This window comes from Poecilia reticulata, linkage group LG7, assembly GCF_000633615.1.
Source record: "Poecilia reticulata strain Guanapo linkage group LG7, Guppy_female_1.0+MT, whole genome shotgun sequence".
NCBI lineage: Eukaryota > Metazoa > Chordata > Actinopteri > Cyprinodontiformes > Poeciliidae > Poecilia > Poecilia reticulata.
This window is the reverse complement of record NC_024337.1, coordinates 4,318,196-4,331,377: the sequence shown is the minus strand read 5'-3', so window position 1 is coordinate 4,331,377 and position 13,182 is coordinate 4,318,196. Positions and strand designations below refer to the sequence as shown.

The following is a 13,182-nucleotide window of genomic DNA, read 5'->3' as shown; positions in this document are numbered from 1 at the left end:
CATACCAATAGGACACATAGCACAGCACTTTTCTCCCATCTTGTACTCAGTTTGATGACATGTGATTGAATCGACTCTGAAGTCTCTCATCAGAAACATCTGTGAAGAGATTTTTCCAAGAATTAGAACCAGATTTCCTGCAGAATGGCTCAAATACCTTTTAGATCAGTAGTTTCTTTACCTTGTTTTGATTAACTATAGCAGTTCAGTTTTATGTCAACACTACATTAATTTATATCAACAGTCAACCATTTTTTAGCATCAATTGCAATTATTAAGTTTGGCTCAGTTTATCTATAAAGTTCCAATTCACATTTAACCTCAAGGAACATTACAAGACTATTTATATCCAGAAAAACAACAATCAATACAATTTAGTTCTAGAGATCCAAATTTGATGACATGCAGATTCCTTTTGTTTTTCCTTTTCTGTCAAACCTAAATGTTTCAGATCATAAAATGCCTCTCAAAAATATCAGACGAACATAACCTAAGTGAATACAAAGTATTTTTTAAAGATAATTTTATATATTAAAATTAAAGTACCAGTACATAATTTAAAAACTAGCTTAAAGAGCACAAATACACAAAGAATTTACTCAGTAAGATAAGTAAATGTAATTTGTTACGTTTCACCTGGGTCACTTAAAGATATTGGGCAACACTTTTAGACATCTTACAATATGTAATGTATTAAATGATCCATTGCTATAACATAAATAAATTTACCAGGAGCACAGGCATCGCAGCCCAAGTTTTTCTCCTTGAAATCATTCTCAAAGGTAGGAGTAAACCTCTGGAGCTCAACAAATCCAAATTCCTGAACCTGTAAAAGAAAGTGAAAGTATAAAGCTGTGGTGCCCTTAACAACAGTCACTAAATTTTCCCCAAGTTCAATATAACACGGAGAGAAAGGTATTTATTACAATTAAATGCCGTTTATTTTAAATCCAAATAAAATCCAACCTGTGTTCACCTTGGTGCAGGAGAATTTCTGCTCCACGGTGAACATATATCTATTTCCACTTCTAACAATCTTGTTAGACATGGAAATTGATATTCATAAATAGGAAATGTACTTTATTTTTGGTGTATCACACTGTGATTGGTTGTGTGACACCAAAATGAACGCTTAATGCAAAAACTTATAAACCCAGAGTCAGGAAAACATACTTCCTCACAGTTACAGCACACAGAAGAAAAGGAAACAGATTTTTGCTTAACAAAGCAGTTTGAAAGAGACTTTAACCCACAGCGTCTGTCTTTATAACCTTTGTTTACGATCTTTATAGTGTCAGTGAAAAAATAGACACCCTAAACTAACTTAACATGAAAACGCCATTACAAATGCAGAAGATGTGTAACTGAAAAAGAAACCAATCGTCAGTGTTTACATTTGTGAAGGTACGTTTGTTGAATTTACATGTAAAATAACTTCGGTTTATTTTGTCAGCTGAATATGAGTCACTGGTGTTGGGAACAGCAAACATCAATTATTCCCAGCTAAGCCTTAGCTGTTCTCTGCTGTTACTAAAGTCCGTAAACAGTAAAATCCATGACGTAGATGTATTTTGAAATGAATCCTTTCACACGCACACACGCACGCGCACACACCCAAACTTACCTTCACAAATATAAACTCCGACGATTGGTTTCTCTTTCAGTTACGCATCTTCTGCATTTGTAATGGCGTGTTCGTGTTAAATTAGCAGGTAGTCTATGGCTAATCCCATAATATTATTTTTAATATCTATGGTTCGATCAGCCCAGAGGGTTACAGCAAAAATCTGGACTGTAGAGTCGGCTACCTAACGCTGTTACGTATACAGGTGTAGTACCTGTTCTTACCGAGGCTGTTGCATTTGCTGTTGCGCACACAGATCAGGAGATGATAAAGTTGTCTGCGCCAAAAATTAATACGTTGAACTTGTAGTATTTTATCATTTTATAAAGTGAAAATAAATTTTGTTACTTCATCGTTAATTTAGTGGGTTACCGAGGAAAATAAAAGATTGATAGTTCCCACACGTGATTATTTCAACAACCTTTAGAAGAGGACGATCACATAGGTGCAAACTCGATTTAACTTTCAGTATTCAGAAGAGGTCTTGAGCAAAATTCTGTTTCCCTGTGAAAATCTGTTCCCCCTGTGTCGGGAGCGCGCATTGCACACCGGCGGATCTGACCATTTTCACGGCGCTTCTGATCGATTTCTCGGTAAAAACTACTTATATAATCATGTCAGTGTTGTAACTTTTAGTTTAATCGGCAGCTATCAAAATAAAATAAAATAAATAAATAAATAAACGAGGTCTTGTGTGGAGACCTCGTTTATTTACGCTGTTTTGTGTTATTTTAAACGCGAAGAGAATCGATCTTTTTCCGACTTTTGTCTCTTAAGTCTGACAAATAACAGTAAGTCAACAAAAACGCAGGTTTCTACGCTACGGAGCCCTCCAGGGGACATAGGGAATTTTTTTTTTCTTTTGCGTCCCCTCGCAAAAGGTTTTGCGTTCGCTCGCAATAATCTACTGATCAGTTTATGATAATTGATACTGTAAGCCTTTTTTATGGTGGCCGCCGTACTTTCTGCTTTAATACAAGCTTATACCCAAATAGCACACGATGTTATTTCAACGTTGAAAAACAGTTAGAATCGTGGAGTTTTGGTTGAAGTAGACAAATGATGGTGGATCAATCATCAAACAACCATCCAATCAAACCGTTGAAACTGTGTCACTGAATCAATGTTGTTTTGTGGTTGAAATCTGATGACTGAAATGCCGAGGTCTGGTTGATTTTTGGTTGAAGTCGACAAATGACGGTGGACCGTCAAACAACCATCCAACCAATGTTGAAACTGCCATTGAATCAATGTTGTTTTGTCGTTGAAATCTAATGACTGAAATGCATTTTGTTTGTTTGCGTGGGATATATTGACACAAAAACATCTACAACTTACTACAAGGAGTGGAGCGGTCCACCCCCACCATTTACATGAGTGGGATGGCCCAACCACACAGCTGCTTCGCTGTTGGCTTGTTGGCAAAAGATGTTAATTCAATGTTGAATTATCACAAAGGTTGCATGTATGGTTTAGGTCAACAACTGGGTGGATCAACTATAAAACACACTCTAAAAAGAAAATAGTTGAACCAACTTAATTGAATTGCTTCTGTAGGTAACAAGCAATTCAATTAAGTTTATCCAACTGAATTCATTAAATTTATCCAACTTAATTTATTAAGTTTAACCAATTCAATATATTATAATCATCCAACTCAATTTGTTAATTTATTTTTAACAAATTTATTAAGTATGTTTAAGATAACAGATTTAAGTCAGTCTTATTCAAATCATTTAGTTTACTTCAAAAATGGTAAATAAACTTACATAGCACTTTTCCAGTCATTTTGCCCACTGAAAGCACTTTACACTAGAGTCACATTCACACATTTATTTAATGCACAGATCAGTTGGGGTTTATTGCCCAGGGGTCACATTGACATGTGGCAGGAGGGAGCTGGAATTGAACCATTAACCTTCCAATCACAAGACAACTGCTCTACCACAGTGCCACAGTGGCTTAACAGGGAATCTGTCCAAATGTGGTATCGAACTCAATTATTTGAAGTGAAGTCAAAGTGAATCCAGTGTGTTTCAGCACTGGTCCTTCAAGCCCTGCAAGTTTTAGGCATTTCCCTAATTGGGCACACATGATTTTAATTGATGTCTGATTAACAGGGTTTTGCTGAAATGAAAACACGTAGGTCAGTTTGCCTTGAGGACAAGGTTTGGGGAAGAACTCGTGATCTAAATGTTCAATCAATGCAAGCTGTTTTTCACACTCCTTTTCCCCCACCACCCACCCCTCTCCTGGGCCCATCTACCCCTCAATCTCCTCCCCTCCTCCTTGGGCTCTGGGTGAAACAATTTTAATTTTAGGTGAGGGTTATAAATTTTCACATTTTATTTTGTTAAAGATTTTTTTGGCTCTAGTGGCCTTTATTTGATAGTTAATTGACAAGGAAGGGGGTAATGAGAGAAGGGGGAAGACATGCAGCAAGGGTTGCCAAGGCCGGGAATCAAACCTGCGACGGCTGCGTCAGGGACTGGGGCAGAGGTGGGCAACTACAGGCCTTGAGGGCCAGTCTCCTGCAACTTTTAGATGTGTCTCTACTTCAACACACCTTAGTCAAATAAGGTCGTTAGCAGGACTCTGGAAAACCTGCCTGAACAGAGAAGGTGATTCAGCTATTGGATCCAGGTGTGTTCTACCAGGGAGACGTCTAAGAGTTGCAGGACACTGGCCCTCGAGGACCAGGATTGCCCACCCCTGGGCCGAGGCCTCCATGTGTGCAATCTGTGCAGTGTGTTGCACCCCTTCATCACCTTCTCATCTCCCCCTACTCCCTCCCACAGCTCCCCACACCCACTTGCTCCTCCCAGCCTTCCCCTCTTTACTCCCTCTCATCCCTTCTTCCCTCCCCCCATCCTTGAGCTCTGGGTCAGAACATTTTATTACTAAGTGGGGGTTAATCATGTTTCAAATTACGCACTACATGTTGAGAACATTGGGTTGTGGTTTTCTTATGTACATTTTCTTGTCTGTAAATATTATTACTGACTGTGCATAATGTGTTGACACAAAAACATCTACAAGTCTCTACTAGGAGTTGTACAGTCCCCTTTTTACATTAGTGGTTTGTCCCAACCAGCCATTTTGCTGCTGGTTTGTTTGCAACCATCTTCTGAGATGGATTGGTTGCACCTGTGAGACGCGGAACCTGGAGCGCTGTGTGTTGGAGCAACGCGGAAAAAACAAAAAATAGAAACTTCGTTTGTGGAAAAGGTGGTTTTGGCATAAACTGGTATGTGAATGGTGCCCTGCGACAGACTGGCGACCTGTCCAGGGTGTACCCTGCCTCTCGCCCGGAACGTTAGCTGGAGATAGGCACCAGCACCCCTCCCGACCCCACTGAGGGACAAGGGTGTCAAGAAAATGGATGGATGGATGGTATGTGAATGGTTCGGATGGAAATGGAGGTAGAAAATGAGAAAGAAGGAGAGTTTGAAGGGTGGACTTCAGTGGGAAGAGGGAGGGAGAGAGGTCGTGGAAGAAATAAAATAGATGAAGGAAAGGGAGTTGGTGATACCCAAGGCAATTAACGGGAACTGGAAGGAAGTAGCTCAGAAGAAGAAAGGATAGTAAGGAGGAAAGTGGTGAGGGAGGAATTTAAAGTAATATTAAAACTTAAGAACGAGGAAGAACAGGATAAAATCAGCCCCATGGTATCAAGAGAAATTAAAAAGAAAATTGGAAATGTTGAAATGGTAAAGATTTTAAGAGACGGAAACCTTTTGGTAGGATGTAAAGATGTAGAACAAAAGAATAAGGCTTTAAGTGTGGATAATATTTGCAAAAGATCTGTGCTGGAGAAAAAAATCATGGGAGAAAATAAAAAAATTAGAGGAGTGATTTATGGGATCCGTCTAGATGAAGAGAAGTGTTGCAGGTGCAAAAGTGAATAACTTGAAAAGATTGTCAAAAACAGTGAATGGAGAAAGAGTTGGAAGTTTATCAATCCTTATTGAGTTTGAAGAAAAAGAGTTACCAAAAAACATCAAAATATGATACCTCAATTATCAGGTCAGACCCCATGTACCTCCACCACTTAGGTGCTTCAAATGCCAAAGGTATGGACACATAGCAGCAGTATGTAAAGGGAAGCAGAGATGTCCAAAATGTGGAGAAGATCATAAGTTAGAAGAATGTAAAGAAGAAGCGCAAGAAAAATGTTGTAACTGTGGAGGGAATCATAGTCACGTTTGGAGGATGTGAAGTAAGGAAGAGAGCAAAAGAAATCATACAGATTAAAACAACTAAAAACATAAGCTATGCAGAAGCAGTTAAAAATGTGACGGAACAGAAAAGAGAGATTGAACAAACAGTGATTCAAACTACACAGCAAAGCAAAGTACAGACTGAAGATAATGTCACAATGCCAGTGGAAAAATTAATATTATTCATAGCCTATGTCATCAACTGCACTGACCAAGCCAAACACAAAACTGAGAAGATTAAAATAATAGTGAGAGGAGCTGAAAAGTTTTTGGGCTTTAAAGAGGGATCATGGGAGAACATAAATAAAAAGTTGGAGGAAGATGGGAGACCAGGACCATCAGGTGAATACGGTTCATGTTAATATTACAATGGAATGCAAGAAGTCTAATCGCTAACGGACAGGAACTTAAAGGTTCCATCGATAAGTTTGAAGAACAACCGGAAATTATTTGTGTACAGGAAACATGGTTAAAAACATTAGATTTTGTGATCAAAGGATATGATAGTGTAAGAAGAGATCGACCAGAGGGAAGTGGAGGAGGATGTGGAATATTTATTAAACAAGGAATACAATATCAGGTGTTAGGAAAAGGGAAAGAGCTAGAATATGTAGTAATTGAGATATGGGAAGAAGGTAAATTCAAAATAATACATTTTTATAATCCATGTAAAACATTATCGATTGATATAATGGACAAGTTATAGAAGAATGAATGGAAATGAAAAATCTAGTATGTATTAATGATAGAAGGGGAACAAGAATCAATATAAGAACGGGGATGGAATCAGTTATTGATTTAACAATTGTTTCGAATGTTTTAGCTGGTATTTGTGAATGGTTCATTGATAAAAAAATCTACAATAGGTAGTGATCATTACCCCCAGTGGCGCAAAAAGTGGGTATGCAGCGTATGCAACGCATAGGGGCGCAGCACCAGAGGGGGCGCCAAAAACTCCGTCTGGAGGGGGCGACGCGCCGATGATGTTTTCCCAAACWCTTCAGAGCGCCTCRCGCTCCTTCACCTCGCGCACATAACGAGGTAAATATAGCGAGTTTTACCCTTCACGTATCGTCGTTTGGGGTGGATCGCATCCACATTATTCAGGTGGATGCGATTTATGTTTTCGCATCCACCTGAATAATGTGTAGTTGCGACACTGATTACCCCATAACAGTAAGAGTAGGACTAAATTTAAATAATAAGAATATAAAGCTTGGGAAAAAGTTAAATTTTAATAAGGCAGACTGGATTAAATTTAGATATTTGAGTCAACTAAACTTGGAAAAAGTAGCTGTAAATATGGATATAAATGATGCAAATTTAATCATTTGTAAGATAATAACGGAAGCAGCAGATCTTTCCATAAAGAAACCAGGGAGTAAGAATGATAAGAAAATGGTGCCATGGTGAACAAATGAGTGCAAAGAAGCAATAAAATTAAGAAATAAAGCATTTAATGTACTCAAATATAATCCAATTTATAAGAATTTAGTTGACTATAAAAGAAAACAAGCTAAGGAGAACTATAAAAAATGCAAAAAGAGAATACTGGAGAAATTTTTGTAATGTGATAGGGAAAGAAATAAAAATTGAGAATTTGGAAAGTAATCAAAAGAATGAATGGTATAAAAAGAGAGTTTGAATATCCTATACTAAAAATAGATGATACAAATATAAGAGATGAAGACAAAGCTGAAATATTGGAGAGAACCATCCATCCATCCATCCATTTTCTTCCGCTTATCCGGGGTCGGGTCGCGGGGGCAGCAGCTTCAGAAGGGAGGCCCAGACTTCCCTCTCCCCNGAACCAGACAAAAGTTTCATAGATATAGTGAAAGATGCAGAGATGATGACCTGTAGCAAATCTTAAAGACAGCAGCTGACTGGAGATACTGAAAACGTCTGTCCCTTTAAAATGACACATAACACCTTCCGAATATCCATGATGTCATATTATAACATGTTTTATTTTGTGTTTATTTTTTATTATTATAAAAAGTGCTCCTTAAATTAAAAAAATCTAAACACACATGTGGGATCAAATATTTATTTATTTTATCGTGATGAAGATTGAGGTTATTGAGATTCCAAAAGAGAAAAATGTCCCCCTATCCTTTCATGTTTAATGTTTAGTAGTCTTCCAACATATGGGTTACATTCAGCACAACTCAATATAGAAAAAGAGGATTTTTTATTTTTATTTTAAAAGAAAGAAACAAAACAAAGCTACATGTTACTGAGGTCTAAAGAGGACTCCAGTCCAGTAGGTGGCGGTATTTGACCCGTTTTGTTTACAACAGCCATGAAACTAGTCCAATCAGTTCCTGCAGCATGTACAAGATGGCGGTTCGCCTGCTGACCCTCAGGGCGCTGAGAGGAGCTCCAGGTCTCTGCCGCCGGACTCCGGCCGTCACCGGCGGACTCCGGGCGGCTTCCTCCGCCGYTYCACGGGACAAAAGAGMCGTTATAACGGAGTCCACGGAAGAATACAAGTTCGTGGAACGACTCATACCGCCAACACGGATCCCCGATCCGCCTAAACACGTCGGAGCCGCTCCGTCGGGCTGGATCCCCCCAGCTGAGTCTCCGCCGCCTCTGCCCTACATGATCCGCCGCTCCCGCATGCACAACATCCCCGTCTACAGCGACCTGACCCACGGGAACCGCAGGTTGACGCTGGTACGGAAGGTGGAGGGGGACATCTGGGCTTTGGAGAATGACGTGAGGGAGTACCTGAGACAGGTGACCGGGAAGGAGTTACCCACGCAGGTGAATGAGGTGACGATGACTCTGAAGGTGAAAGGTCACTTTGAGCAGGAGCTGAAGGACTGGCTGGCCAGCAAAGGCTTCTGATCGAGGAAGAGGAGGATGCAGCTGAAGGACAACTTCAAGTTATCTTTAAAGGACTGCTGTCCGCTTCCGGTCTATCAGAAGACTCTTCCTGTCAACARACACGTTTAATTCTATTCTGTTAAACCTTTGAAGCGAGATTAAAGAGAAAAGCATCACAAACTGTGTTGTGTTCATTGCAGCAGGCAAACATGAATGACTTGGATTTTTCTTTTCRTGGATTGACTTCAGATTCTTCWGATTTTTTTCTGGTTGATATGTGAATGTCTTTAAGGTTAATACCAGGATTGCATTCCGGAGAAAAGATTATGTGACAGGATTGCACCGATTGCAGTTTTCTAGCTGATMACTGATCTTTAAAAATCTGTGGTTTCACAGTGAAGCATTTAAAATGGTGGATAAAGCAGCAGTTTTTCAAACTATACATMTTTTTTGTTGTTCACAATTATTTTAACAAAATAAATCTACAGGAGTTACAGTTCAAACTTCAAATCTTTATTTTCACATGGTGATATACAATTATTTACAAGTTGCAGAGTCCTGGTTGGCTCAGGATGTTTGTTAAATTGTGAGCTCTAAAAGTTGAATTGAGGTGACGGTGAAAAGCAGCGCGTAATTCATAATGATGTCAACTTTTTAAAATCTTCACCAGTATGGTCATATTCCCCACACTGCACAGCTTCAGACAGCAGCTGATCCTGATCAGGGTTTCAGGATCTGCTCCATCTCAGAGCAGTGATGATGATGTGATGACGGTCAGGTGTGGCGCTGTGAGGCGATGTTCTCAACCCGCTGGCCGATCTCCTCCAGTTGATCCGCTGAGGAACACAACGGTGGATATTAAACCAGGAGCAGCAAACTGGAGCCATTAATAATCACATTCATCTTTATTGGCCTGTTTGATGCAACACAGCAGTCGACATACAGAGTGTGTGTTTCTCTCCTCTGCTCCAGTAGCGAGGTTGTGTTTGTAGACCTTTCACCTCCTCACTCACACACCCCGAAGTTTCACATATTTCCTTCTGCATTTCCAGTTCCTGAATAATAATAACAGAGATGAGAACAGATTATGGTTGGTTTGTCCTCATGGWTCTTATAATGTTGGGTCTTTCCTGTTTAACTTAAAGGGGMAGTATTATATGTTTTACAGACATTTAATAGCACAACTGTTACCTTCTGTTTTTAAAAATWTGACTTCAAAGAAATCTGACTTCATAATTTAACATCTTGAAGTTRGGCCTCTGTCTCTTTAAAAACTCCTGCTTCCTGAAACTACATCTTCACGACGTCATCACAACATGTCTCTTCTATAAAGCCTTTAACAACATTTTTTGCAAGCATTGTACTGAAAAGTAGCTCGTACAATGAGCTCAGCAGATGTGCGGTTCCACCAGGTGTTTRCTAATTGTTGCTGGCTAGTCTGTAGGAACTGAGTGAGGGAGTTGTGCAGGGCTGCTCTGTGAAGCAGAAGATCAGAAACTTGGAAACTGCAGCTGAGGAGGAGTTGYACCTCGAAGACCAGGCATTTTGCTCAGCTGAATGGTTGCCATGGAGAWTAAAGGATTTCTCAAACATGCAGGAATTAAATCAACACTCTGGGTGTGTTTTTGATAAGGGAATAACATTAAAATATGATGTAAAGCTTTAAAAAAAAGCTGATTTATCATAATACTGCCCCAGTTTAAAGCAGTGATATAAGAAGTGTTTAGTACCGTGTTGCAGGCCAGCAGCTGCTGCTGCACCCTGTGGAAGAGGTCGGTCTCGGCGCTGAAGCTTGGTGGTTCTCTGCTGCAGTAAACCCTCAGGTCTGTTTCATACAGATGACTGAAGGTCATCATCTGTTGCTGGAGGTCACCTGCTGCCAAACGCAGCGAGCTCGGTGAGAGAGCAGCTGGGTTCTCCTCAGCGCTGTTCAGGAAGTCACACTGAGAACGACAACAGGCCGAGATGAAAGTCAGGACCGCTGGCTGCTCATAGGTTGTTTTAGGAATTCATGCACAACCACACAGTTGTAACTGGTTATTACTGCAGACTGTAACCAGTTCATATTTACAGCTATRCTGGWACGTCWCTTTCTTTGCTACAGTAATAAGTCATTAATACTTCAAACCAAGAAACATTAATTGTACATGAATGTGTCACAAGATTTGACAAAACAAAGGAAATCAGAGCTTATGATCCAAAGATTACARTCTGATTKGAACTTTAAGMTGGACGTTGCTAAATGTGGTGAGAACAGTAAAGTTCATGCTTCAAACAAACTARGCTGTCAGGATGCAGCAAACTACTACATTTTTTTAGTGATGCACCAATTGCAGCTTTCTTGCYGATTTATTTCCACAMTCCTCCCTCTAGTCGGTCTATTAAACTAAAACTGATTTAGTTTCATTTCTGTGCATTTTCTCTCTCATCCACCCAGAGTTCTCCTGCAGGTTGTCTTACCTTGGACTTCAGCTGCTCCAGTTGTRTCTGAGTGGACAGCAGRAGGTCAGAAACATCTGGAAACTCTTCTCCTGGCTTAGGAGCCGATTCTGGGACTTCGTACAGAGCTCTGTGGGGATCAGGAGTCAGAGGAAGGAAAAGAGCTGCTGTCACTGGAATAAACTGCAGTTTGTTAAATCACTTTTATTCTGATATCTGTCTTGGTTTAACCAATGACTCAATGCAATCTCCTGGGCTTCCAGACGTACTCAATGTGAGCAGGCCAGGGATCCAGCGCCGGCTGGAGCATCTGTCTGAGGTGASGCAGATTCTCTRCAGCAAAAACCTCACACAGCAGYGCCTCCGCGTCGGTTCTGTGGCCAGAAGAACCAGAAACAAGAGACAACAGTTGCTCCAGGAAGCCAAGCTGTCGCTGAGGGCTGGTTTTACCCTGGAAGAACAGCAGTCGTGTACATGAGACATACTTAACTCACAACATGTTAACCTTCRTTAAACCTCGACTCACCTTGATTAGATCCAGGTCGTCTGCTTTGCACAGCATCAGTTCCTGACCCATCGCAGCTATTTCTGCTTCCACATAATAAACAGCAACAACAAAGTGCTTAGATTAGTCTGAAACATTTTTTTTAATAGAGTAAATTTCAATCTGAAGGCCACACACTTTTCTCTAAGCCGTCAGGATCCTTGGACTCTGCAGACATTGATTCAGAAGTTCCAAACTTGGGGTTGATTCTGAAAAGTGAAAGTATGATGAGGGATCACTGTGCATTTGTTAATGCCAATCAATTTTCCAACGACGGAGTAAGGAGCTTGTACCTGCGGCAGAYCCATGTCAGGATGTCTGTGCGGAGYGCTGAGGGGCGGCACAGCAGCTCCAGCATGCTCTCCTCCTCCTGCAGGTACAGGTCCTGCACCAAGGGACACGACAAAGCCTCCAAAACAAAACATGTTCACAAATAAGTTYTCTATATACAACTAAMGAGGGTGTATGGTGAGTTTCACTTCTAAATGGATTGAATAATAATGGAAAATTGYGGATAGAAACATGCATAAACCACCCTGTGATTAATATTAGTTGAAATATTTATGATTACTTAAGATTTAGCTTCTTTTTATTATTTATAAAGATTTATCTTCGTAAATTATGTTCAGAATATTTCTGGGCTATATTATCTGCATTAGTGGTGTTTCCATGAGAGCCAAAAATGTTCTTACCTATCATCTACATATACAGTATTTTTATTAAACAAGAACAGTAGTCTCAATAGTCTCTTCTCTGGAGACAAAACACATTTATTACATTCCCCGATAGTTCTATTAATTTTTTATAAGGGGGGTTGTGAACGCCAGATTACTGCCTAATGTTAAAATTAAAATGCCACTTAAACAAGTCACTGAACAACAAAACGTGTCTTTCAGGACAAAAATTAGTAGAATCCTTGAACTAACATTAAAACTTTAAGAATATTTTCAGATTTTAAACGACTTTTCAAGTTTCTACTATCATTCATCTGCTCTCACAGTTAAACATGATTCACATAYAAATGAATTGGAAATAACGRKRTGGTCAAAAACTATTRTKYAAGTATTCAGAGACGAACAAAGCAGCGAAGAAGCCAGTTTAACAGAATATCATAACATTAAACAATGATCAACAAGGGCTGACGGAAATTAAYTTTATTTACCTGCARTGAGTCATAAACACGGCAAGCAAACTGCTTCTCTGTCAAACCACCCGCCATTTTCCCACTGAATCAGTTCCTCCACCTTTTCTTCTTCTTGTGTTTAATGGCGGGTGACATCCAACATTTAGATGTTTTTATCGCCATCTACTGTGCTGGAGTGTGGCTCTGATTATTTTTTTATTTYCTACCTAAAYKAARTTCATATTTATGATCCAGTTTCCTTTAAAMATTTGATAAMTGRTTATTTATTTTGTCATGTTTAACTAATACCTTAATACCATACTYTCATATGAGCTTAAGTGACATCCCATTCCTAATCCATATTTCAAATATGAAGTTCGTCCTCCCTTTGCATCTA

General features: G+C 39.6%; 2 protein-coding genes across 3 annotated transcripts; one reads left to right on the top strand and one right to left on the bottom strand.

Moving 5' to 3' along the window:
- Positions 1-8,098: 8,098 nt before the first annotated feature.
- mrpl49 (mitochondrial ribosomal protein L49) lies at positions 8,099-9,178 on the top strand. The gene has a single exon (XM_008412893.2). The coding sequence runs from the start codon at positions 8,179-8,181 to the stop codon at positions 8,698-8,700; it is 522 nt and encodes a 173-aa protein (XP_008411115.1). The 5' UTR covers positions 8,099-8,178; the 3' UTR covers positions 8,701-9,178.
- haus7 (HAUS augmin-like complex, subunit 7) lies at positions 9,174-12,912 on the bottom strand. Of its 2 annotated transcripts, none has more exons than XM_008412895.1 (9): positions 12,825-12,912; positions 11,956-12,071; positions 11,801-11,871; positions 11,645-11,706; positions 11,388-11,569; positions 11,140-11,248; positions 10,410-10,622; positions 9,623-9,734; positions 9,174-9,515 (listed from the first exon to the last, which is right to left on the bottom strand). In XM_008412895.1, exons 1-9 carry the CDS (start codon positions 12,879-12,881, stop codon positions 9,454-9,456), a joined length of 984 nt encoding a protein of 327 aa, XP_008411117.1. In that variant the 5' UTR covers positions 12,882-12,912; the 3' UTR covers positions 9,174-9,453. The 2 variants fall into 2 exon arrangements, with proteins under 2 accessions (XP_008411117.1, XP_008411116.1); XM_008412894.2 differs by having other exon boundaries at positions 9,230-9,515; positions 11,645-11,709.
- Between the last annotated feature and the right edge of the window lie 270 nt (positions 12,913-13,182).